We start from the raw sequence: 25,426 nt of genomic DNA, 5'->3' as shown, positions 1-25,426 counted from the left end.
CCCCCCCCCATGGAGTGCCCTGAACATGATGATTAATATTGCTAACGACACCCGCTAAAGAAGCTTCAGGAAAAATAGTTGGGCTGTTGATAACATCAAAGTGTAGGAAATTAGAGGGCCCAAATTCTAATCCCAAGTGTATTCCCATCACTTCCTGCTCTTCAGGTTCCATATTTAAGTCGCATATCGCCTTCTTCTTGTCATGTTTAAAAGAAGCAGACAAGCAACCACCCAAGCCTAGACTCAAATCAAATAAAAGTCCCTTCCTCTCTAGTTCACCCTCCAACACAGCATATGAACCCCTGGAAATATGACAAGGATCTTCGCATAACCCCTTGAACTTTACAAAAAAACCTTCAGGTATTGCACATTCTTTATAACCCTATTTCCTAGTAACATTTTGCTTTTACTTTGATGTTCTAGGATTACAGAGCTTTCAGCTGGAGCAATAAATGCCGAGTTCAGTAATTGCGTGACATGTTGTTCCCCATGGATTTCACTCTCTGTCTCGGACTCCAAAACGATCAGCTGGCAAGTACCTTCTCTAGATGGAGACATACTCTCCTCCGCTAGATCTGCCACCTCAAAATGAGCACGTGGGTCTTCTTCACTAGTCGCTCTCTCATTAATACACGCTACCAAAGGCAGGATAAGCTTAGCAGGGTTGCCTGTAGGAACAGCAAAAAGCTCTCTATTTTCCTCTTGAGCTATGTTGACCACCTTCCTGATGGGACTAGACGAGTGAATAGTTTTCAAGAATTCAAATTCTGGACTATTCTGCCCACCTGACGTAGAAGCAGCAACATTGATATTCCTAGCTTACCTGAACTCAGTTTCCGGAGATGGAGTGGATTCTGGTGCCATATTGCCCTTCATCTTATCATGCTTCTCCACTGGGGCTTTCAACTTGATGCCATCCTTGTGAGAAAATGAGCCCTTTGAATAAATGAATCCTCTGTCCATAAATCAAGAGGAAGACCTTTTACTCTTAGCCAAATATGATTTCGAGAGAACATTTTAGGTACATTTGGTGATTGATCTGGGGACCATTTCTGAAAAGAGATTTTGTTGGCATTGAATGTGAAACATTTAATACTCAACACTTAATGTAGCTGATTATCATTCTCTGTAATAAAGATTGCATGAGTGGAATCTAATTGTTTCAAACTTATATTGCGAGACCAACCCATTTTTTGTTTGATCTCTAGAGCCACTTTTCTCCATGCCGGGTTCCACCTTGAAGTAGTGCAGACAATTCCAAAATCAACAATTTTGTCTTTCTCATATCCAGGATTCCACGTCGTAGTAAAGGTTTGGTCTTGTTGCACTTCAACTGAATCATTGACAGTTTTAGCAAATCTTTTGATAATCTTTGCCACTGGTTTTTCCACCCATATAGGAAAATCTGATTTTGCCGGTAGTTGTTGAACTGAATTAGTCTTCTTTGAGAGCACCACTTCCAACTGAGAAGCCCACATATCTCATCCCCATCTATCACGACCTGCCGGGAAGCAAAAACTATTTTTCTTTCCATTGTTGTTCGAGTAAAGATATCGAGAAGCCCTGATAAACTCACCATTTTTGTTGTGTTTTCTTTCAAATATCCATCTACATTCCTTCTCCAAGCATTTAACCAAATCATATTGGATCGAAGCTCTATTATAATGATGTCTCAGGAAACCAATAAGCACATAAATGGATTCACAGTCAATGAAGCTATCCATGAAAACCCATGACCTTTTTCTGATATCTCAATCAGAGAACAGTTAACTCTTGTACAAGAAAAGGATTTCTGTTCAATATCTAGCCTTCGAACCAAAGTAGCCATTACAAACTATGGACTAAGAAAAACCCCAACTAGGAAACACCCCTTAAAAAACTAAGATCTGTTTTCAAACACAAGTTCAAACCACCAAACATGGCCTAAGCAGCTTGGGACTAGAGAGAACTCACAATCAAAACCAAAACTCAGATAAAAAAAACTCAGAGCTAGAACTTACAAAAGTTGGAAAAAAAAATTCAGAACGCATAAGATCTAAAGAAGAAAGAAAGAACACACCCCACTATACAAACAGACTCGGATCCAAGAGGAAAGATCAGCACCGCTGACCCGACCTTGGACGTGGGAGAATATCAAAAAATTTCAGACCCAAGGGGAAAGATCAGCCAAGCTGACCCGTCCTTGGACGCCGGAAAAGTTCAGGAGGCTGGGTTGTTCAGCCGGAGAAAGAACCATTATTTAGGAAAGAGGAGAGAGGATAAAGGCTGAGCAACATGATATTCAAGGCCGACCCGAAAAGGAGATAGAGAAACGGAAATCTAAAGATACTACAATCCTAAAATACCGATAAAGCATTAGAACTACAGCAAAGAACAAACAAGATCAAAAGATAAAGGAGATAGAGAAATCTAGAGAGAGTTGGCGTCATGCATTATCGTGGCTGTTATCATACAGCGCTGCCTAGGCTTCAATAATAAACTGTTTGCATTTTCTGGTCACTGTTATGCAATCTGTTTTTTCTTCATCTCCTCGATCATTCCCTTCTACTACTTTCTGAAACTGATTAAAGGCTTTCAACAAACGTTCCACACGCATACCTAAAAACAGTTTCGTTTACGAGGAAGCCCTTGCCATTACTAACAGTATGGATCTCAACAAAATCCAATGTTTTCTTTTTCCAATCATAACAATAAAGAGAGAAGACACCACCTCGTTGTTGATATATTTCAGGCATCATAATGATCAGGTTCGTACCGATAATGGCTTGAAATAAAAGATCTGAGCAAGGTATATCTCGATAACAATGGTTCCACTTTTTCTCCCATTCTAGAGGGATTAAAATCTTTTCTTCTGTCTAGTTAGAACTAGTGAAACTATTCTCTTTTTGATCATTATGAAATATCCACATCTTAATCACATTTTTGTTATCTCCATCAACTATAAGTCTCCTATCAAGCACACCAAGCCGTCCGTCAATTACCAGCAAATCATTAAAATTATTGAGTTGACCAGCACTCTTGCGGCAATCAGCAATGAATAATTAGGGATGGGTATCACTCCAAATTTCTCTCTTCCAATATCAAATGCTACTATGAATTTAGCATCAGCCGAACTTGACACATCGTAATGGTACTTGTAAGTACTAGGCCAATAGACGACTCCATTCACATGGACAGATTCTCCGTATGCCTTATAAGGTGGGACGTCATCAATTCTTCTCCATGTATTTTTCCCTACAGTCAAAACCTCGCCAAAATCACTAGCACCGGTTTCATATCTAGTATAATCATACGAATGCCACCGGAAAACTACTTTGTGTTCTTTACTTTTGGAATCAAATCCAAATCAATAAAAAGCTTCCTTATCCCACGGTACCCTTGATTCAATCCAAGATGTTTTGTCTCCAGTGCTAGGGTTATAAATAAGAACGTCACCCATATATCTCTTGAAGCACACCAAATCATTGACAGGATTCATAATTTGAACAGGACCAAATCCTTTCGACGGTATATCTACTTTCATCTGATCTAGGAGTATTCCGCCTTCAAACAAGTCAACCGAGAACAAAAACCCCCCAATACTCTTACTAACAAAGATAAGGAGTTTCGGACAAGCTTTTGAACGAATGTAGTGTAAATCAACAAAGTATGGATCTCTAACTATAGAATTCCAATGTGTACAAACACGTTTTGCCTGCAACAAGGATTTCAATGGAAGGCGTACCAGTATTTCGCACATGGTGTCACCATCAAGTAGGCTAAAAGGGGTTTTAATAACGTCTACACTACAGTCTCGTGTTCTGTTCATCTTGCTCGTGATAATAGGGTGCTAGTATTAAATATAGATAAATTAATCGGCACTAGTACTAAACGATCAGCCACCTTAATCTTTTGAGTTGGAGATTAGCCACCTTAATTTGTATATCGATAAAAAAACATAGTTCTACAGCAGAAGCCGAGTTGGTTGAACAAAGAAACAGAAACTTAAAAGGAAACAACTAATAAAAGAAACATGGAGGAATGTGTGCTTTTGTCTCCGAATGTGTGCTTTGCGTTTCAGCATTACTTCTCTTTGTAATCTAGGTCAGAATATGAGAAAGAATATAGGAATGTTGAGTTGTTTGTATAAAATTAGGGTTAGGTTTGAAGTATTTATATAAAGTTCACGCGAGAGTATTTAAGTTAGGAGGCGAATTTCAAGTCAAGTCCTGGTTAATGAAACCAAATAAGGCCCATGGGTTCAATAACGATTCTTCATTGAATTTCTGCGGAGTTGAACAAGCTTAAGATCTGATTCTTGGTAATGGACAACAAATGCGACTTGATTGATTAGATTTGGCTTTACATGCAAAACTGATGAATTACGAGTATAGTGGAAATGAAATTTACTAAGCTGAATATCAATCGTTTCATATATATTTGAAATAATCAGGTTACTACCTATGGTTAAAATATTCAGTTGAGAAAATAGCGTTAATGGAACTTCAGTTCTATGATACTTGGAGGAGTGAGTGTATGTGATACTAGAATAAATTGGGACGGGCCAACACGTGTATGCCACATCACAGTACGTTAAAATTCGAACACAGTACGACACATCACGTGACCGGTCCAGCACGCGCACAACACGTTTGTTTAATGTGTTGTGTTGTGCCAGGCAAATAGGCACATCAGCATAGCACAACACAGCACGACACGCGAAAAAAGCACGCCACGTCATGTATAAAATACTACATAGTACACAACACATCATATTTGTTGCATATTTTACAAAAAAATCATTGTTTTAGGCAATTTCCGACATTTTATTTTCGTTATACTAATTTATTTCTGTAATAATACATGTTATAACTAAAATATCTCAAAAATATTTATTTTGGAGAACACAAAATAACTGTGCTAGCATAGCACCTGACACAACACGTTTATTTTTCTGGCACAACATAGCACGACACGCCATTTAGCACAGCACTGCACTACACGCTGGAATCTATGGCGTAAGTTGGATCAGGTTAAGTCACCATGATTTAAAACTCACCTCACCAACCCATCTTGGCACTCTATTTTTAAAGGCTCATGCAAGAAGGTCTACATCTAATTCATCTCATTTCAATTTTCTCCAATATCTCAAGATGTCCTTGATGTCAAAAATATATTCCCTCCGTTTTCATAAAAATGTTATTTTCATTTTTTCAATTTGACCTATTTTTATTTTTAGGTTAAAATGAAAAAAAATGAAAGTAACAGCTTTCCAAAAACGGAGGGAGTGTTTATTTTAAAATCGATATTAGTTTTCCTTAGTTTTACCCACCTAGATTGAAGTGTAAAGAGAATTGAATGACTTTTATAAAATGGAGTTGGGTAAGATATTAATTTAAGCATTCATTTGATTGAAATGCCTCGGAAACCTTATAATTTAGCGCTTGATTAAGAATCACACATTTTAACACTTGGCTCATCAGATTGTGTTCTTTCCATGAAAATAAATACTCTTTTCAATTCTTTATCAGAATTCTCATACCACAATGGTTGATCTAGAGCTATTGACAAGGTGACAGAAATGACGCTCACCATGTCTATTGGCATTGCTAGCTTGTGTTTTGTGGTTCTGATGAAACATTAAAAAACCTTCGGATCAATATCGACTATGACCTAAGAAGAGATCTGCAAGCTTCTCTATAACAGATTTTTGGTTTTTGTCAGGCACTAGTTAAGATTGTGTCATATGCCTGCAAAGATTTGTTCAGTCTGTCATAGTAGTAGGACATGATCAAAATGTTAGGGGGGCCTAAAGATGTAGAGTCTTGTATCTTTCATCCAATCACCGGGATCAGAAGTCTGAAATACATTTGAGAAAGACCAAGCTCAAGGTAAAATCAGTCTGGTAAAAATGATTTAGCATCCAAAAGTTTTTTGTCCGGTACATAAGGGTACCTAGACAGAGAGCTCATATGTGTTAAAGTGGTTTTCTGCACATATTTTTTTCATAAGGTAAAATATAAAAAACAAAATCACAAAATTGGTTAAAAAGACTAAAATTAACAATTCCTGGATGAAACGGACTTGTAAAAATAGATACTATTTAAATGGACGAGAATGTAAAAATAGGCAGGATGTAAACAGATTTATCCTATCTGTTTTGAAATATATTTTTTTTTTATTTTTAATTTATATTAGGATGTATCCAGTTTCACCCTCGCCATTTTTTTAGTTTAAGCCTGGATGAACAAGCGCCTGCTACGTCTCCGCGTCTGTGGCACGATCGCCCTGCCTATAAATAAGAACCCACAATTGGGGGATATCAAAACTAATTGGGGATATGAATTACTTCCCCAACCAAAGGTGTCTGCTAAAGGATGTTTTTTGGGGCGAAAATACTAAAACACCCTTCCCTCAAAATAAAAATGAAAAAACTTAAAATTAGAAAACAAAAACATATCCCCTATTTCCATCTTCACTTCTTATTAATCCCTTTTAGGGTTAGGGCTTTGAAACCTAAATATTTCCCACTCCCTTTCAAATTCTCTTCTCCTTCTCTACCGGCTCCTCACTTTGAAAACGATTTTTTTTAACATTCGGAAGTAACGAAGATCATGCCGGAAGTGATGAAGACCATGCTAGAAGTGATGAATACCATGTCGGAAATGATGAAGACTATGCCGAAAGTGATGAAGACCATGCGGGAAATGATGAAGACCATGCCGGTAGTGATGAAGACCATGCCGGTACTGAGTGCCGGCATGGTTATTCAGGATGAAGACCATGCCAGTACTGAGTTCCGGCATGGTTATTCAGGATGAATACCATGTCGATACTTACTATTTCAGACAAATTTTTTCTGTGTGTTTTGTCCTCAAACCGGCATGGTTCATTTGTGAATCGACCATGCTGGCACTGAGTTTTTCAAGCGTAACAATAGCGGATTTAATGAAAAAATCAAATTTCAATACATTAATACCTATACATGGGTAATTGGAGTACTTGTGTGTTCAGCTTGTTTACTTTCTTGGGTTGGTTCTTCACTTAAAGCTTCATGATCATAAATATCTTGATTTAATGTTGTTGCATCAACAAATTAAATGTTAATGATTTATACTAATAATCATCAAATGAACCTATTAACTTAACTAATTATAATTAACCATTAAACATGATTAGTGAAGGGTAGATTAGAAATTAAAAAAAAAATAGATAAGGGGTGACCCTGATTTGATATTTGGATCCAGTTTTTGTCTTTTTCCTCTATCCCCCAATTAGTTTTGATATCCCACAATTGTGTGTTCATAAACAGGCGTCCGCTACATCTCCTGAGTCACTCAACTAACCAACAAATTTGTTGGTTTGAACATCCATTTTTCATGTTTGTTGAGTCCATATATAGTGGGAGCAAAATCAACAAACTTCTAAGTACTTGTTCTAGTGTGACCGCATAATCATAAAAAGATCAAGATGAAACCCTAAAATTGAATTGGGAAAAATAGTTGAATCTGTACTACCCTGAAGCTGAAATTTGTTGAAAAATTATTAAGCTTTGATGATTAGTGAATACAAGATCATTATTAATTTGATACCATGAAAATTATTGATCTCTCATGATTATCAAGAAAACAAGATTGTCAAACAGAAATGAGAGTAGAAAGAAGTTTATTATCTGTGAAAGTTATTATTTTATTTTTTTCACAGAAGAGGAGAAACCTCATACAAACATTACATAGCCGATTTAGAAAAATCGGAACTGTAACTATGTTTGATCAAGATCATATTACAGTCATCAAATTCAAAATATTTCAACCCATTTTTGACTCTCAATCCTACCCTTCAAAAACATTACAACCATTCAGATATCCTAGAGGATAAAACCACATCAGGAAGCCAATTTAGTTTTGCTTGGAACCAAACAAACCATAATTGCATATTACACAAAGAAATGCAGGGATCTTAAATTGATCCAACCAGGATTTTTTTAAAACATGCATTCTAGAGGGAAAACCATATCAGGAGGCCAAATAACAAGTTTTGTTTGGATCCAAACAAAACAGATTTGCACCACTGCACATAACAGAGATGGGATCTTGAAAAGATCCAGCCAACTTTTCCCTAAAACATGTATATCTAAATAACAAGAGCTAAAGTAATCAAAGTCACAAGGTCTGAAATAACTGTGATCTTTTGAATCGGTCTTACCGTGTCTGGAACGGTCTGAGTCGGCCTGAATCGGCAGTGGAGTCTTGATAGTAATTGTTGCAGTTGATGAATCTGTATATGGTCTTGGTCGGCCTGAATCAGCAATGGAGTCTTGATAATAATTGTTGCAGTTGATGAATATGTAGATGGTCATGTTCTTGATCTTGCTGCTGCTGCTTCTGTGTATGATGTTGAACTTGTAATTGCAATAGGTTCTGTTCTTATGAAAAGAGCAAAAACCCTTATCTTCATGTACATCAACTTTAAAGGAGAAAACCCAGCAGATTTGAAACTTCAAACGCTAAATCTGTTTCTGAAATCCACACAAGAGTAAGATAAATCTAACCCTAGAAGAAACCAGAAAAAGAAAGAACAAGAGGAAAACATAAGAAAAATTTAATCTAGATCTATGAATCGGTAAAAGAGAACACCACAAAGAAGAAATTAGTTGAGTAAAATAGAAGAAGCAGTATAGTATTTGGGTGGTGACCTGCTCAGATCTGCTCCCATGGGAGTAGATATGAGCGGGCAGCAGGTTATACATTTTTTGACTCTGTTATCACAAGAAAGAGAAAGAGAGTTATTGTTACAAGAGTTGTTTGTTTCCCAAATCAATGACCTTTGACTCACAATTAAAGTCAAATACAAACATTACAAACATTCCCATTAGCAATCACTCACTTATGTGTTCTTCAATATTATTATCTTTGCCGAGAAAAAAAAAAAGACTGAATGCCTGAAAAATTATCAACATTTTAAATTTGAATTTAGACCTACATGGTTCACGAGAAACAAGATTTAGCCCCGGCCATTGTGTGTACACCATAACCCAACAAGCATCAAATATTCGGCATCGTTTGCTCAAACACAAAATTGGTTAAAAAGACCAAAATCAACGATTTCTGGGTGAAATTGACAGTTAGATTTTGATACTGTTTAAATGGACAAAATTGTAAAAATAGGCAGGATGTAACCAGTTTCATCGTGCCCATTTTCAAATATTTTTTCTTATTTTTAATTTACACAGGATGTATCCAGTTTCATCCTTGCTATTTTTTAAATTCAAGATAGGATGAAACCAGCTTCATCCTTAATATTTTGTTTTTGGCCATTTCACCCAAATTATTTTTTACTCGCCCATTTGAACCGTGATTTAAAAATATTTGGACAAATGACCCATTTTCCGTTGCTCAAACTCTAGACTTTGTTAATCATCTTAGCCACGTTTCCTGCATTTCTGATTGGCAATGAGTGTCGCATGAGTTTATGAACGTTCCACACACTGTGGATTTCCCTAGCACTGCCAGTGCATATATACCCATTTTCGATCCACATTTTAAAATGAATCCATTGCAAATTAAAAATAATTTCGATTGACAGTTGGTTATCTGCAGATGTGACAAACTGGAGGATTCAATGCCCTATTGTCTTAAGTACCCCCTCACGCAGTTATGGCATTAATAGTTCTTGGAGGTTTTGCGGCATGAAATGTTATAGGTATTGCCGCAATCAAAATTTGACGAAATGAGATTGATAAAACGGGATCAGACATAGACACATTAGTCTCCATCTGCGGACAATCCCTCTCGAATATTTTTTTTTCTGACCTAATTTTATTGTATTATGCTATTGAGCCTTGAGCACATCTGGTTGGGTAGGTTATTAGGTGTATTGTTTCTCCACAAGCAAGATGATCAGGATCAGCCCTGCTAAGCTTCAGCCTAATACATTTCGAAATTTAAATTTCTCCCATGAAGTCACATAGCTTCTGAAAGTCTGAAAAAATCAGAATTTAATAAATTCACCAAAGTTTTACATTCTGTGTAAAATGATAACACAAAAACCAGGAGTACAAAATATTTTTCTGAACTCGGACCCCAAATTGTTAAAATTCCAAAAACCCATAATAATTTCCTTAAAACTCCCCTTATTACACTATCTAAATCACATTACCTAAACATGAAATAAGACAAAATGAGATCATCAAGGAAATTTAAAATCTTTCTCATATAAATCGGGTTAGATAGTGTTGGACGCTAAGTCATCAAAACATTAACATATTTGATATACTGTACCAATCCCTTTTGTACACATTTCCTTCAAGTTTTCTCTCATGTCTCAATCAGTTTCGTCTCTACATTTCATCTACCATCCTAAATTGAAACAATGTTAACAAAATTAATATATAAATAGAGGTATTTAAAATGATTTGCAGCATCCAATAAATAGTGTGTGATCATCTAAATCGATTAAAGTGCCTCTGAAACCTCATAATTTTTTTGTTTAATTAAGAATCACACATTTCAGCTATCAGCTCATGAGATTTTGTTCTCTCCATAATAATTGTGTTCTCAACAATTAGTTTTTCTTGAACTATATAGGGACAGGCTGCCTCTATAGAAGTACTTTCTCACATTAATGATGGCAGAATAGGACCAGTGTGACAACAATGAAAGATTAAAATATTTGGATTAACATTGACCGGCATGTAGGGTCTTGCATCTTTCATCAAATCACTGGAACCAGAAAAGGAAGGCGTAGAAAAAAGAGATACATCCTCTGCAAGATGCCTTGTAGGAGGACAAAATCCAGGCACAAAGTAAAATCAGTTATCTTATTAATCTGCTGCAAACCACACACACACACCATGTGAAGTAGTGAAACCAAGGTACATACTTGCAGAAAAAGTTCAAACTTGACTACATAGTCAACCCCGAAAAACTCAAAAAGGAAATTTTAGCCAAAACCATTCTAACAACTGCCGGATGCTGACAAAATCAACGGTTTTAATTAATACCAGCAAGCTAAAAGTTCAGGCTAAATCTACTGAACCATGTCTATGCTTGTACTAATGATAGAAGTTGTTTCACTAGAAATAAGATCTAGTTCAGGTACATGATATGAAGGCACCGGCATTTTTGTAGGGAGAGTTGGAATACTTGATTCCATATTAAGTACCTGAATTGCTTGTCTGATCGAAGGTCTGAAAGTTCGATCAGGGTGTGCACACCATAACCCAACAATCATCAAACATTCGGCTTGATTTGCGTCGAACTCCAGGTTTAGTTTACTGTCTATAGCAGCCAAAGTTGCATTTCTTCCATATAGATCCCATACCCATTCTACTAATCCTGCATCCACCTCTTCCATATGATCAATTGATTTTCTGCCACAAGCAATTTCTAAAGCCACTACCCCAAAGCTAAAGACGTCAGATTCCTTACCAGCCTTGCCAGTGTTTATATATTCTGGTGCTAAATATCCCAAAGTGCCAGCTAGCCCCGTTGATTGGAGACCTAATCCATGATCCATGAGCCGAGCTAGACCCAAATAACCGAGCTTCGCTTTGAAATTTGAATCCAACATTACATTGCTCGATTTTATATCGCGATGGACTATGCATTGCTCGCCTTCTTCATGAAGGTAGAGAATTGCAGAGGCTAATCCTAGAGCTATTTTGTATCTGAGAGCCCACATAAGAGGGCTTTTTCGGCCGAATTCACATGGTGGATTTCTAGGCCTTTTTATAATGAAAATCCCAGGAAAATTTATTTGAACAAACGCCTGGACAAAGATAAGAACTGACAGAAAATTTAATTGGCAACCATGGCCTGAGAATTACTCCAATGTAAGAGAATAACTTCACTGGGGAAAGAAGAGCAAAATATAGAAAGAGATACGGAAGTTTTTGCATAATGACATGTTGATTGACTCTGCAAAAACCCTGGATATTTGGAAGAGATTCCAAGGAGAGAAATGACTACATAATGAATGCTAAAGTAGAAACTCAAAACCACCAGAGCAGAGCGATTTGGACTGAGGAATCTAACTTGTCGTCTCTATCTATTTATAAATTGTGTGTGGTATAAGTTGGATGTAAATTGACAAGTAACTTACCACATTACCAATGATATATTTTTTTCGTCAGCAATATCAAATGACATTGTGTGCTACGCACATCTGCATTTTAGTAATCCTTCTAAGTGTTGATATATTCTCAGACATTAATTTTTCCTTTAACGACCCAAACTTTCATTTATTCTCTGCAATTCTCCACCTTCATGAAGAAGGCGAGCAATGCATAGTCCATCGCGATATAAAATCGAGCAATGTAATGTTGGTAACAGAAATGTACTAAGTCAAGATAACATAAATTTACAACGATTATATTATATGTGGTGGTTCATAGGTATAATCATTACTTGATATATTTATAAAAGTGAGTTGAGTACCTGGATATTCCTTACCTGTCATCATGTTCTATGTTCTTCAACCTCTTCGACAACGGAAAGCCCGTTGTTACCATTGTTACCTTTCTTAGTTTTGGAATTCATGCTATCAACAATTTCTTAGTAAGATTAATAATATCAATTTCCTGATTCATTCTTACAGTGAGATCACAATTTATACCACATACATAATAACCTCCTAAACCAATTTATAACTGACCGTAAGTTACAATCAAATTGTGACATTCTAACAGATGTCTAAGTCAGACGTTTATTCAAATACTTATAATGTGCATAATATTGTGCACGCTCTAGCACATAACATCGTGAACCAAAAGTCTGTTCCAGCTAAAGCATGCAGAGATCGAAGTTAAAACATCATTTACTGCAATAAAAATGGAAAGAATCAAGAATTTACCTACTGGGAATGAGCATCGAAATACTGTTCTTCAGTACGCCTAGTCAGGAATCAAATCTTCACAAAGTTTCCGGACTTTGCAAGAAAATCAATGCTACAGTAAGAAACACTATCCACCATCTTATTTCAATTCAGTTTTTTCATTTGCAGTTCATTTCCAGTTGCAAGTGAAAATGAATTTTTTGTTCTGTTTAAATTGGGTCAGGTTAAGTCAGACAGTATCATTGTATAGTTAGTCCTTAAGAGCAACTACAGTCACGACCAAATTTGAGGACTATACCCAAATTTGGTCTCAAACTGAGCCGCAGTGGAAGAGACTAAACCTATATATAGTCTGGAAAATTAGAGTTTGAGACTAAATGTAGTCGTCAATCCTGACCAAACCCAAATTTAAAGGGGCGCAGGTATATTGAGCGTGTAAGGTTAGGCGTAGGTATAGTAAGCGTTTAGGTTTATACGTGAGTATGGTGAGCGTATGATTGTAGAGCGTTAATAAAAATAGCGTTTCAATGGAGCGTTGGTATAAAGTACGTCCAACAAGACGTTGGTATAAAGTACGTCCAACAAGACGTTGATTGAACGCCCAACACCAAAACCAAGCACCAGACGTTGTTATGGTGAACGCCCAACACCAAACCCAAATACCAAGCGTTGTTATAGTAAACGCCCAACACCAAACGGTGATGTAATATGCGTCTCACACCAGGCGAACATTTTGTGCACGTCCAAGTCATGCGTTAACTATATGTGCGCCCAAGCATTGGGCGGAACTTGAATCAATGTTGGAGCTCAAACGTGGTTTATACTAGCGTTTGACTAAAATTTGGTCTTATCCCATTGTGGTTGAAGAAGCAGAATACCAATTTTTTTTAGCTTTTAGTCATGTTTTTGGTATTTAGTCCAGTTCATGGTTGTGGATGCTCTAAGAGCGTCCATAGTGGGCGAGTATAACCAAATATTTGGTCCAAAATCCAAACGCAGTGGGGCTGATTAAAGATCAAAACCCAGACTAAAACCAAATATCATACCATATTTGGTCTGGAGCAAATCTCAAACCCAAATATAGTCTGGCGTAACTTCATTATCCGTTTGTTGTTGGGCGAGCAATAAAAATCCGTTTGTTATCAGGCGTAACTTCATTATCCGTTCTTTGGTCGGGCGTACATAAAAACTACGTTTGAACCCGGCGTAGATATAATGTACGTTTCATCAAACGTACTTTGAATGTTCGCCTGGCAGCAGGCGGTGATTTAAATCACGTCTCACTCAAAACGTAGAGCCCCGCCTGGCAGCAGGCTGTCCGACCGTGTTAAACCCAGGCATAATTTGTTTTTACGTTCCATCAGGCGATGATTTGAGATACGCCTGATAACCGGAAGTGCTTTGAAAACCCGTCCGATATGGAACGTGATTTATACTTACGCCCCACAACAAACGTTAATATAACGTACGTCCATCTCAAACGTAATTTAACCGTCCGCCCGGTAGTCAAACGTACTTTATATATGCGCCTGTTTTCATGCGGTGATTAAATTTACGCTCGACCAAATTTTGATCTTTCACCCTAGCGTCAAAATAGGGACTAAACCAAATTTTTGATCAGTTTTTTGGTATTTGATCTTTGGTTTTAGTTGCATCACTGCAGTTGCTCTAAGGGAGAGCATGAGTGGTCAAACCAGCCAACCCAACCTAATCCAAATTGCCAGGTGGATACCCAACCCGCTCATGAGTGAACCGAACATGCATGCATAGGGAAAACATATTTAGTCCACTAAACTCAATCCGGGTTAATGGCTAGTCCATAGGGAAAACATATTTAGTCGCTAGTCCAAAAAAATTTGGAAAAGAGTAAAATTACTCTACTAACCTTAACATATAATATTATGTTACTACATACTACATTTATTACTAGTAACATACGTTACTTGTATAGTACTAGTAGTACTAGTATAGTATACTAGTTACTACTAGTGTACTACCAGTATACTAGTATGTCACTACATACTAGTATGTTACAAGTATCGTAGTATTAGTATAGTATACTAGTTATTACTAGTGTACTACCAGTATACTAGTATGTCACTAAATACTAGTAGTATATGTTACTACATATAAATATTGTTATGTATTGACAACTACATATCAATATGTAGTATCAATATTTATGTACTACATATAAATAAATATTGTTATGTTATGTATTGATACTACATATCAATATGTAGTATCTATATATTGACACTACATATCAATACGTAGTATCAATATTTATGTACTACATATTAATATTGTTATGGTATACTAGTATACTACATATTAATATTAGTACTACATGTTAATGATTACTACTAGTATACTAGTTACTACTAGTATAAAATGATTATTACTAGTGTACTACATATTAATATTAGTACTACATGTTAATGATTACTACTAGTAACTATTAGTACTACATATTACTACTAGTATACTACTGGTATACCACTATACTAGTACATTAGTTACTAGTTAATACTAGTATGTATATTACTACTATTATAGTAAAATAGTAACCTAATTTGCTAGTAACATATTTTTGTTACTATTAGTACAATACATATCAATATGTAGTACCACCATATTGATACTACTAGTATGTATTAACATACTACTAGTAACATTTACATGTGTTGATACTAATAGATATGGAAGCGTGTTTTAGGCATTTAGAAAACACACTTTATAATCTCCACAAAGTTTTTGGACTAGCTAGTAAATAATCTAGTCCAAACTAGCGAGTAAATGATTTTCACGGGTGGACTAGCCATTAACTGGGTAATGAAAAATTGTACTAAACATTAATTCCTACTTCTTAAAAGTCCACTAAATATTTAATTTGATGCAAATATAAATGTAAATAAATGAGAAACCCCTTCGACTGAAGGGGGCTCTGTAAATTAGAAAGAAATTGAGTTAACTCAGTTTCAACTCCATCAAAATTTCTTCATTCTTTTCATCTGTGTTTCAAATCTTATCCTCGTGTCTTTCTACCAATGTTCCTTTCTTCTCATTATGCTCTAGAATTGTTTTGTTTTTTCAATTTCCGTACCTTTTATTTTATTTTTGCGTGTTTAAATCTACTTTCCATGCCCCTGTTACTTTTTCACAATTTATTAGCTTCCCCTAATAATTTGTATTTCCTTTCTTCTTAAATTAAATTTCCATAAAATGGTCAATTATCTAATGAGTATCTAATTTCTTGCAGAGCCTCATTCTTTTCATCATGAAAGACATCAAGTTTTGGTCCTGTATCTTATCTACATTCTTCATACAAACAATATTGTTGCAATCAGAAGCTGTATGCACATCATCTTCTTCGGCAGATTTGCAAGCCATCATTTTCAGGATGGATTTCTACAGTATGTTCCAATATTTTTCCTTGTATCATGTATATAATTTCGATGATATTTATAAGATCCCAAATCACAACTCGGTTCATCTGAGTCGAGTTACGAAGCTCAAAAGCTTCAATCAATGAAAATTTTAAATTCTTCGACCCCGCAATTGGTGGCAGTACAACTATTCCACGCCTGGTTACGTAACCCTTATTACTGATTGATATTTCTTTCCATCAGCAGAGTTTCAACGCTGACTCACCATTCCATTCGTCATCTTCGGATCTTCTTAATGCAAATTATTCTCATTCCTTAATGTTGGTGGTTAACTTCCAAAAACCTAATGATTTTAGTTATGCTTTCATATTTATGGTTACGCATTTATTACCAAACAACTTTATAATAAAGAAAGGTCGAATCCCCCTTAGTACTTTGTAACCATAATCCATTATGTATCTCTGCAAGCAATATTTATGGCTTCTTCCTCTAATAATCATGTCTCAGCCATTACTAACCAGCTACAGAATGCGAATATACAAGATATATGTGCAAAATAGATGAGAAAAGTTGTAGGATTTGTAAGAGCTTTATCTGCAACAACTGAAGAAAGAGGACGCACCTTGGTTGGAAAATTATTGGCTGAAGATCCAACGGAAACGGATGTGGTTAGAAAAGAGTTGAAGACCTTGTGGAAGCAGTACAAGATAAGGGAAGTTTGTAATCTGGATATGAACATCTTTTTAAATTATTTTCAAAAGAAGTGATGGAAGCAGTTCTCAAGAAGGGCGCTTGGAATGTTTGTAAGTCACATATATCTTAATCTTCTAATATATGATGACTCACTTCCCCTGAAGGACTGGCAATTTACCCGTGAAGATTGGGCGGTACAATTCAAGAATTTTCTACTTGAACATCACTCAATTCAAGTAGTTGGCGAGGCATTAGTAGAATTTGGTCCAAAATTTTGGACTGAGCCCCCAAACTGCAGGATGACTTTTGGCAGTATGATCACAGCTAGGGTCAAGATCGATCTAAGGAAGCCTTTACTCATAGGTGGATGATGGAACACAAGAGAAGGTGGAGTAACTTGGGTGAGATATCACTGGGAAAGACAACCCCATAATCTATGTCAAAAATGCTGGACTGTCGATCATGACAAAGAGTAAAGTCCTAAAAATGCTATTGATTTAATGATTAGAAGATACACCAATGAAGAATACATTAATTACTTCCATGAGTTGGCTAAATCTTATGGAGTCGAAATTTGTGAAGATCTTGATGTTTTGCTTTGAAGAGTACTCCGTGAAGAATGAGAATACATTAGTTACTTCCTTTGTTCATCAACATTACTCGAAATCTTCGTCACTTCCAAGTACTCTATGATTTTGAACGTGTTCAACACAGCATCATTGTTGTTGAAGATCCGTAGCTATAACAATATATAAAGACAAGATGTTTTCATATTATTATAAAATTTCATAGTATTATTCAACATCAAAGTTCAATTGTATCACAACTTTGAAAACAATACTATAGTGATATGTATCACCCATGAAGCATGGATACTGATACGGGGATACGGATACCGTGATATTGATACGGGGATTCGTCAATTTTAAAAAAATGGGATACGGGATACGTAGGGATACGTGTATTTATTAAAATCATTTAATTTTATAATAATTCATTTTAGTAAAAAGAATCACATAAAACAAAAAAAAAAAACTTAAATACTATATGAAATATTAAAATAAAATAGATAAAAGTTGTCTAACATCTGGCTCACCCATCACTCATTAATACTGTCTAGTGTATAAAATTTGTCTTCACTGATATTCCACATTCTACTTTCTCCTTTCGTATAATTTTCACTTTTTCGTGAAAGGAGATGAATATTACTATAAACAAACAATAAATCCTCAGCACGTTGGGATACAATCTTGTTTCTCTTCATTGAATGGATAAAATTATATATGCTCCAATTTCTCTCTAATGATAAAAATTATACATGCTCTAATTATTATAGGAAGTATCCCCTCTTAGAGTATCCGAGAGGTATCCCAGAGTGTCCCCTACCCTTTTCGTAATTAATACAAAAGGATACCTTAAATGGAGTATCTGATACGTATCCCCAAGTATCTGACACTGATACGGCGTCCGACATGGATACGTCACAGATTTTGAAGTATCCGTGCTTCATAGTGTATCAATCCCCCTTAATAGATACTTCCTGTCATATGAAAACCACTCCCCCTTACGTAATGATCCGTAAACTGTATGTATTTTTAGTATGAACTACTAAATAATTCTCCCCATTTTGTCAATATAAATTGGCAATGGTACGAAAACTAGCGGGATTCTAATGAAATTATCATAGAGACAACTTCGTGATTAAAAGACAACATATCAACTTTGTTTAGATGCACCCAAATAGTCGAAACTAAATTCATTCATCAAGGAGTTTATAAACATACAAGATATCACATATAATATTCCACAACTGCACTCCCAATAAAGATTTGGCACAAGTTCAATTAAGAACCCTCCTCCATAAAATATCATTTCCGAAAGAACAACAAAAGCTACCTTACTTTTACAAGAAAAAAAGGATTTCTTTTGGACATTAAAAAATCATAATAAGTATGAATTTGTATCCAATAAACTCAATTAAATTAACCACAAGGAAAACTCAATGATTAATTTAATCGTAAATGCTGATCATAAGTAAAATTTACGGAGCCGTACAGTACATTCACATAAAAGTGGATCAGAAAAAATTTATATTACGGAATATTCAAAGATTCATTATATTTTTCATCAATATTTATAATAGACTTAATATTTGCAATCAAAAGTTCATTCTACCTTCCATCACTATTTGCATAATGACACAGTAGATTTAACTTTTGACATATATGGGACAATCACAGTTCACAGACGTAAACACACAAATCCCATAAAATATTTTGCAATATATTAAACCAATAAATATTGATATTGCAAAATCATCTTCCAAATAAACTTTAGAATTTAAGTAAATAAATGTAAAAACATTGTAAGATGAAAATCATTGGCAATTGCTATGTGTACTCACAATAATTGCTATTCCAAATCCTAGTTATCCTTCTTAATCATAAAACATAATTTCTCATAAGAAGTCTCCTATAAAAAATCATAAACTAGATATCGAACCACAACAAAGTCCTCAGTTGATTTCTTCAATTCATTCTTCAGAAACTCAAGATTTTTTTTTGCAATTTAAAGTTGTTCAAGAACAATCCCAAAATCTCGAAGAAGACTTCCAACCAATTGAGAAGACATCTGAATTGGGAGATCGTTTTCATGATTAATTGCATGAAAGCAATTAATGAAAACATGGTCTTTGTGAAACTCAATGACTTTGCATTCTTCAATCTTACTTTCCTCTTTGCGTCCATCCATCGTGCACGACATATAATTTTAAGAAATATCTTGAGGGTATGCAACAAGCATATATCTGAGACCGAGATATATAAGAACGATATTTTTATAGGAAAACCCTAGGATTTACTTGTTTACATTCCATATGAGACGGGTGCACATTCGCTCGTGGTTATGAACTCAGTTCGAAACCAGGGAACCAATGGACACTATACTTAGACTTATTTTTTGATAAAACAACATCTAAATGATTGACAGGTCAAAGCTCATAAGAAGAGCTCAAGAGAAATTTTCGAAAGACAACAAACCAACTATCATATGGAAAAACAAAAGAAGAATATCACAGAGGATAATCTCAAGAGATATTGATCAGTAGAAAGTAACAGGAGCATGGCTTAGCAATAAGAGGTTCAATAAATGTTTAGACTGAAGAATAAATACAAAAAAGACTAGTTTATCAAGAAGATGACTTTTTGAAGGATATGAGCATCCTTACATGGTCTCTAACAAAGATACTCATTTCTAAGAACTCAAGTTGTAACTTGGTGAGCATATAGCTCATCAAAGTTATTGACATCTCCTTCATTTTTATAAGGAGCATCAGAGAAGTCAACAAAGTTAGTCTCAACGTTATTAACAAGAGGAGGACAAGGATTACCTGAGTAGCTTCTTTTCTTGCCTTCGTAATGTTCCGCTTGAGTCTATTGATATCGTTCTTGAGTTCTGAGACACGATTGTTAATATGAATGTGTTCCGGAAACCAAGACACATTTGATCCAACATTTTTTGAAGATTTTAAAGTATTCTTATTTTTTCTTAAATACCTTTTTACTCATTGGATCAAGATAGTCACCTGTCCTTATAACAGTATTCCTTTTAAAAAGAGGAATTTTGTTATTTTAAAAGGCAAGCTTTGACTCATTACATCACTTTTCTTGTCTGAGAATTGGACTTTTTACGACTAGTAGAATGAGAAATAGGTCTCATAACTTATTTAAACATCCAAATAAGAATGTCATGAAGTTTTTCATTCGGTAATCGAAAACGACATCTTCTCTCAATGTGACCTTTGTTTCCGCAACAAAAATATTTGAGTGAATTGTTATTGACTGTTCTCATGGAGATGTCTTTGGTGGTTGACATCATTTATTTTTGGAGACTTCTGCCGCAAAGTGGGTTTTTTCTTTGTGTCAATAGGATGTTCTCCATGGAAATTGTCCTTTGCATAGACAAAATCAATCTTTCTATCACTTAGAGTGTTTATTCTTTTATAGCCCAAGCCTCGTGTATGAAGATACTTCTTACATGCTCCAACCATAGTAAACAATTTTGTTGAACCAAGGTTAAATTTTTTTAAGTTTTCTTCCAGCACCATGACCTTATTCTGAGCAGCAGACAGATCGAACTCCAATTATTTTTCTCGTGAGAGAAAAGTTTTTTCTCTATCTTTAAAACAGGTTTGTTGATAGCATAGTTTTGCTTCGGATTCAGCAAGATCTTCTGACAACGTAAAGAGATTTAGACGAAGACTTTCACATTCAGAATTCTTAAAACACACATCTTCTTCACGATCTTTAACAAGGGATTGTAAAGAATATATCCACAATCGTAACCTTTAAATAATAAATTTATTTCAAAGCAATTTGTTTGCAACAAATAAATTATTTCCAACTAAACTCGTCAAGAATAATGATGAACATAGCTAAAGAAAAAAGGTTCCAACACATATTTCGAGAAATACATAAGCGAGATAAACTCAGCTCGAAATATCAAACGTGTATAATATAAAAGTCTATGTAGCTACAAAACTTAGTCTCATTAGGAGATAGTATAGAACATATTTCTGAGTGATAGATAATTTTTAGTATCCACATACTTTTGTCGATGAAGTTCCTCAATGCTCTCCTTAATACTTCTTTGTCTTCAATCGATAAACGCCATGAAGTCTAAAGCTCAACTACACATTCTATCCTAATCCGAAACATAGCTATAAGTAGACTAGAAATCAAGAATATAGTTTTGATCAACTAAATTTGACAAAAAAGCTTGAGATAGCAATGCTTGCGAGTTCGACCGAGCAGTGCTCTAATAACACGTATATAAAAATTAGGTAACTCACTAACCAAAGAAATAACCCATGCCCTTAAAACTTTTTCTTGGGTATAATAGTTCTTTTCCCTCTATCCAAATCTTCATTGCTAGAACCCAAATCCTTGACCAATTTTGAGGAGTTGTATCTATCTACAATACCACTGAGGATGTTCTTAACCTTAGCACCTCCGTGATTGAGACCAAGTCAGGAACTAAACATCATAAACTTGTCCACATTGTGTTGGTTAGTCATTGGTACCCGTCTAGACATCTCCTCAACTGACTTCAACTATGCCGCATAAACACTTGTTATTTGAATCCAATTGCCGCATGAATTTTTATAAGTACAGAAGCTTTAAAAATTTGATGAAATGAGATTCATGAAATGCAGTCACACATAGACATTCGTCTCTATTTGCAGATAGATAATCCTCTATTCACCCCTACTAAAGTTCAGCTTAATACAATATACATTCAATTTAGCCAAAATATTCATGAACGTACATATATGATTTTTAATTTTAAATTTCTCCCATGATGTCGCATGGCTTGTGAGAAATTCTTAAAATGTACAAATATTGAGGAATTCTGGTAACTTTGTGCCAGCATTTATTGAATTCACCAAGTAACACATTCCGTGAAACACGATAGCACAAAAAACATACAATATTTTTATGGACGCAAACCTTGACATCCCTGAATAATTTAAACTCCCCATGCGCTATAAAATCTGAAATTGTTAACAGAACAAAGAAACTAAAGATCTTTCTGATGTTAATCGAGCTAGATGGTTTCAAACACTAAACTTAAATGAAGGGTAACATATTTGATCTCTCCGAGTGTTTTCATTTGTACTCATTTCCTTTAAGTTCTCTCCCACATCTCAAATACAGTTCCAGACTCTACATTCATCCACTATCCTAATTGGCAAATGTATTAACAGAAATAACATAAATAGAGGTTAAGATGATTTAGCATCCAACAAATAGTGTGATCATCCCATTTGTTTTAACTGCCCCGAAAACCTCATAATTTTATTGTTTAATTAAGAATCACACGTTTCATCTATCAGCTCATGAGATTGTGTTCTCTCTGTAACAAGAAATTTTTTTAGTTCTTCTTTCCCGCAAATCTCATGTCACAATGGTGAATCGATCTAGCTAGAACTATTTAGGGGAACATGCGGCCCCTATGGAAGCACTGTTCTCACATAAATGATGACAAAACAGAACCGTTGACTCAGTCAACCCTGTCTGCTTAATTGCTTCTTGTGGTCTCAGGAAAGACCAAACCGTGATCAATATCCACCAGGATATAAGAATATATTTTACAAGCTTCTCTGCAGCATAATTTTCTACTAAAAGTGTAGGGGCAAAATATCCCACGGCGACAAAAGAGCTAGCGAGATTGTGGCAAGAGTTAGCGAGAAAGTAGGAGTATTGCTAGATGTCATCCATTATGTAAATACCTGTATAAAGAGAAAGGTAGGAAAGAGAAGGAGGAGGACACATTTAGAAGAGAGACTTTTGTAGAGAGAGAAATTAATCTTTAATTTTATCATCTTCTTCCTTCGTCAGCCAAACTAGATTTAGAGAGTTTTTTAAACTCCATTAATGGAGATTGTAAGGTTATTATTCATGTAACCTCAACAATTATAGTGAAGAACCATGGATGTAGATCACAATGATCGAACCATGTAAAAATACTTGTGTCAATTTATATTTTATGTTGATAATTAGGTAAAAGGATCATTAGATTTAGGAATTGGTATCAAAATATCATGAGGGGTGTGTTGTAGGGAAACCTGCAACTATATTTTGACGCTAGAAACACTACCTGATGCTGACTGGTTCAAAAAAATTCAGAGAAATTAGCCATTGTTGGTGATGAGTTCAACTGTATCTTTTAAGTTCTAAGGGCAAGAGCAGAAGTTCCAACCAAAAAGATATCATCGCCAGACAAGAAATATGAGGAGAAGTTCATGGAAACAAGAAAGGAAGTATCAAACAGCAATTGGAAGGAAGAATGTGCAACAACATGTGAAATCGGCCAAAATACGTCAACAATTCATCTAAAGCGACAATCCTCTTCTCAATCTTTTACATTTTTCTTTATATTTCAGGTCTATAGATTTCAAAAAGTTATAATTGATTTGGAAATTTTACCCATGAGCAAAACTTAATGAATTACAAGCTATATCTCTCGTCGTTACGATGAATTGATACCTAAATCTATTTGTTGTTCGCAGCACAGTCATCATGTAAGGGAGGGAGAATTTAATGAAACAAACCAGCGAAGAAAAGAAGCTGCATCGATAGATCCAGGCACATTTCACCAAAAAAGGAATGACGTTGCCAACATAAGAAGATGAACATATCGAGTTACTCAGTCAACAGCCCAAACAAGCCACAAAAGAAGGGTACTTTTGAAGACAAAGATCAAAACTTATCATGCGGAATTAACGCATCAGCATTACCCAAAGTTTGTCATGCGAAATTTCGCAGAAACGCAAGGGAGACAACTGCCGCAAAAGGGTGATGAGGATATGACAAATATCCGTCATATTCCCTTTCATAATAATGTGTATATTATTTTTGTTTGCATCCGTTAGATGACGAACAGATGCCAAAGAGATGTATACAGCAAGCGAATACAAAAGATTTTCTATATGAAATCACGGAGTTGAAAGACAGTAGGCAAAAACAATCTCATGGAAGGCAGTTAAAAGCTTATCTAAAGACGAACATATAGCCAATGGAGATGAGGTTTTACCATTTCGTCAGCGATGGCTTCGGTGGAAATTAGGAATGAAGGAAGAAGATGTTCTGCGAAGTTTACTCTTGTCAGTAAAAGAGGATGCAGAAATTATCACGCGAAGATGAAGAAGGACAGGTTTCTGCGAAGTTCACTTGGCCAGCAGATTCAACAGCGAAAAACTCCTACCATCGACTAAAACCTATCATCGTGGTTATCCCTGCGAAGACAAGCCATTCAGCGAAAAAGAACGATAAATCTATCTTAAGTTTTATCTTTACTTGCTGCGTGCGAAGACGAACGGCGAAATTCCAGAAAGTTGAAACAAAGAAAGGGCGTTAAGATACTATCTTCTTATATAATTCTACAGGTGTGAAGAACAAGTGTAAACAGGAGCGAAGTTAACTTAGCAATAAATATTTGACCCACCAGCTATAGCAACGAAGGGAGACAAACTCAAAGCAGTAATAAGGACTTCGAGAAGAAATCACCAAAAGCAAACGAACAAGACATAATTAGCAACAGATCTAGGTTGCCAGCGAAGGAAAAGATTCAAAGGAATGTATGCAAGAGAAGTGATATTGCCCACCGAGAAGTATACAAGATGAAATTCAAAGACCAATCTTATCAACAGCAGCAGAAAGTACTTGACAGCAAAAGAGACATCGAAAAATCACAATATGGGATGAATACAAATGCAAGACGATAACTACCAATCTACCGCCAGCTAACGAATGAGATTTTTGCTGTACAAAGTGATCATGCTCAACTCGCCGAAGTCAGCGAAATGCATTAACCAAAAGGGAGTATTCTGACCTCATAACAAAAAAATGGAGTCGAAGAAAAAAATACAACAAGAGTTTATAGATGTGATTGGTTTTAAACGAAAAACCTGGAACAAGTTTATCCTAAAAACTAAAATTGCTTTCGAGCAAGAGTTTGATTTCCTTCAAAAA

The 25,426-nt window shown here is 35.5% G+C and overlaps 1 protein-coding gene across 1 annotated transcript; it reads right to left on the bottom strand.

Annotated features, from left to right (window-relative positions):
- Positions 1–10,876: 10,876 nt before the first annotated feature.
- On the bottom strand, positions 10,877–12,490 carry LOC113286534 (L-type lectin-domain containing receptor kinase IX.1-like). Its single transcript, XM_026535124.1, has 2 exons — positions 12,432–12,490; positions 10,877–11,704 (listed from the first exon to the last, which is right to left on the bottom strand). Exons 1-2 carry the CDS (start codon positions 12,488–12,490, stop codon positions 11,008–11,010), a joined length of 756 nt encoding a protein of 251 aa, XP_026390909.1. The 3' UTR covers positions 10,877–11,007.
- Between the last annotated feature and the right edge of the window lie 12,936 nt (positions 12,491–25,426).

This window comes from Papaver somniferum, chromosome 6, assembly GCF_003573695.1.
Source record: "Papaver somniferum cultivar HN1 chromosome 6, ASM357369v1, whole genome shotgun sequence".
Lineage (NCBI taxonomy): Eukaryota > Viridiplantae > Streptophyta > Magnoliopsida > Ranunculales > Papaveraceae > Papaver > Papaver somniferum.
This window is presented reverse-complemented; position numbering and strand designations above follow the sequence as displayed.

Excerpts from the sequence above, each read along its gene's own strand:
- LOC113286534 (XM_026535124.1), bottom strand. The coding sequence starts at position 12,490 with ATGGTAACAACGGGCTTTCCGTTGTCGAAGAGGTTGAAGAACATAGAA. Across the intron at positions 11,705-12,431 it reads AACATAGAACATGATGACAG|GCCTAGAAATCCACCATGTG; the intron begins GTAAGGAATATC and ends CATTATAAAAAG.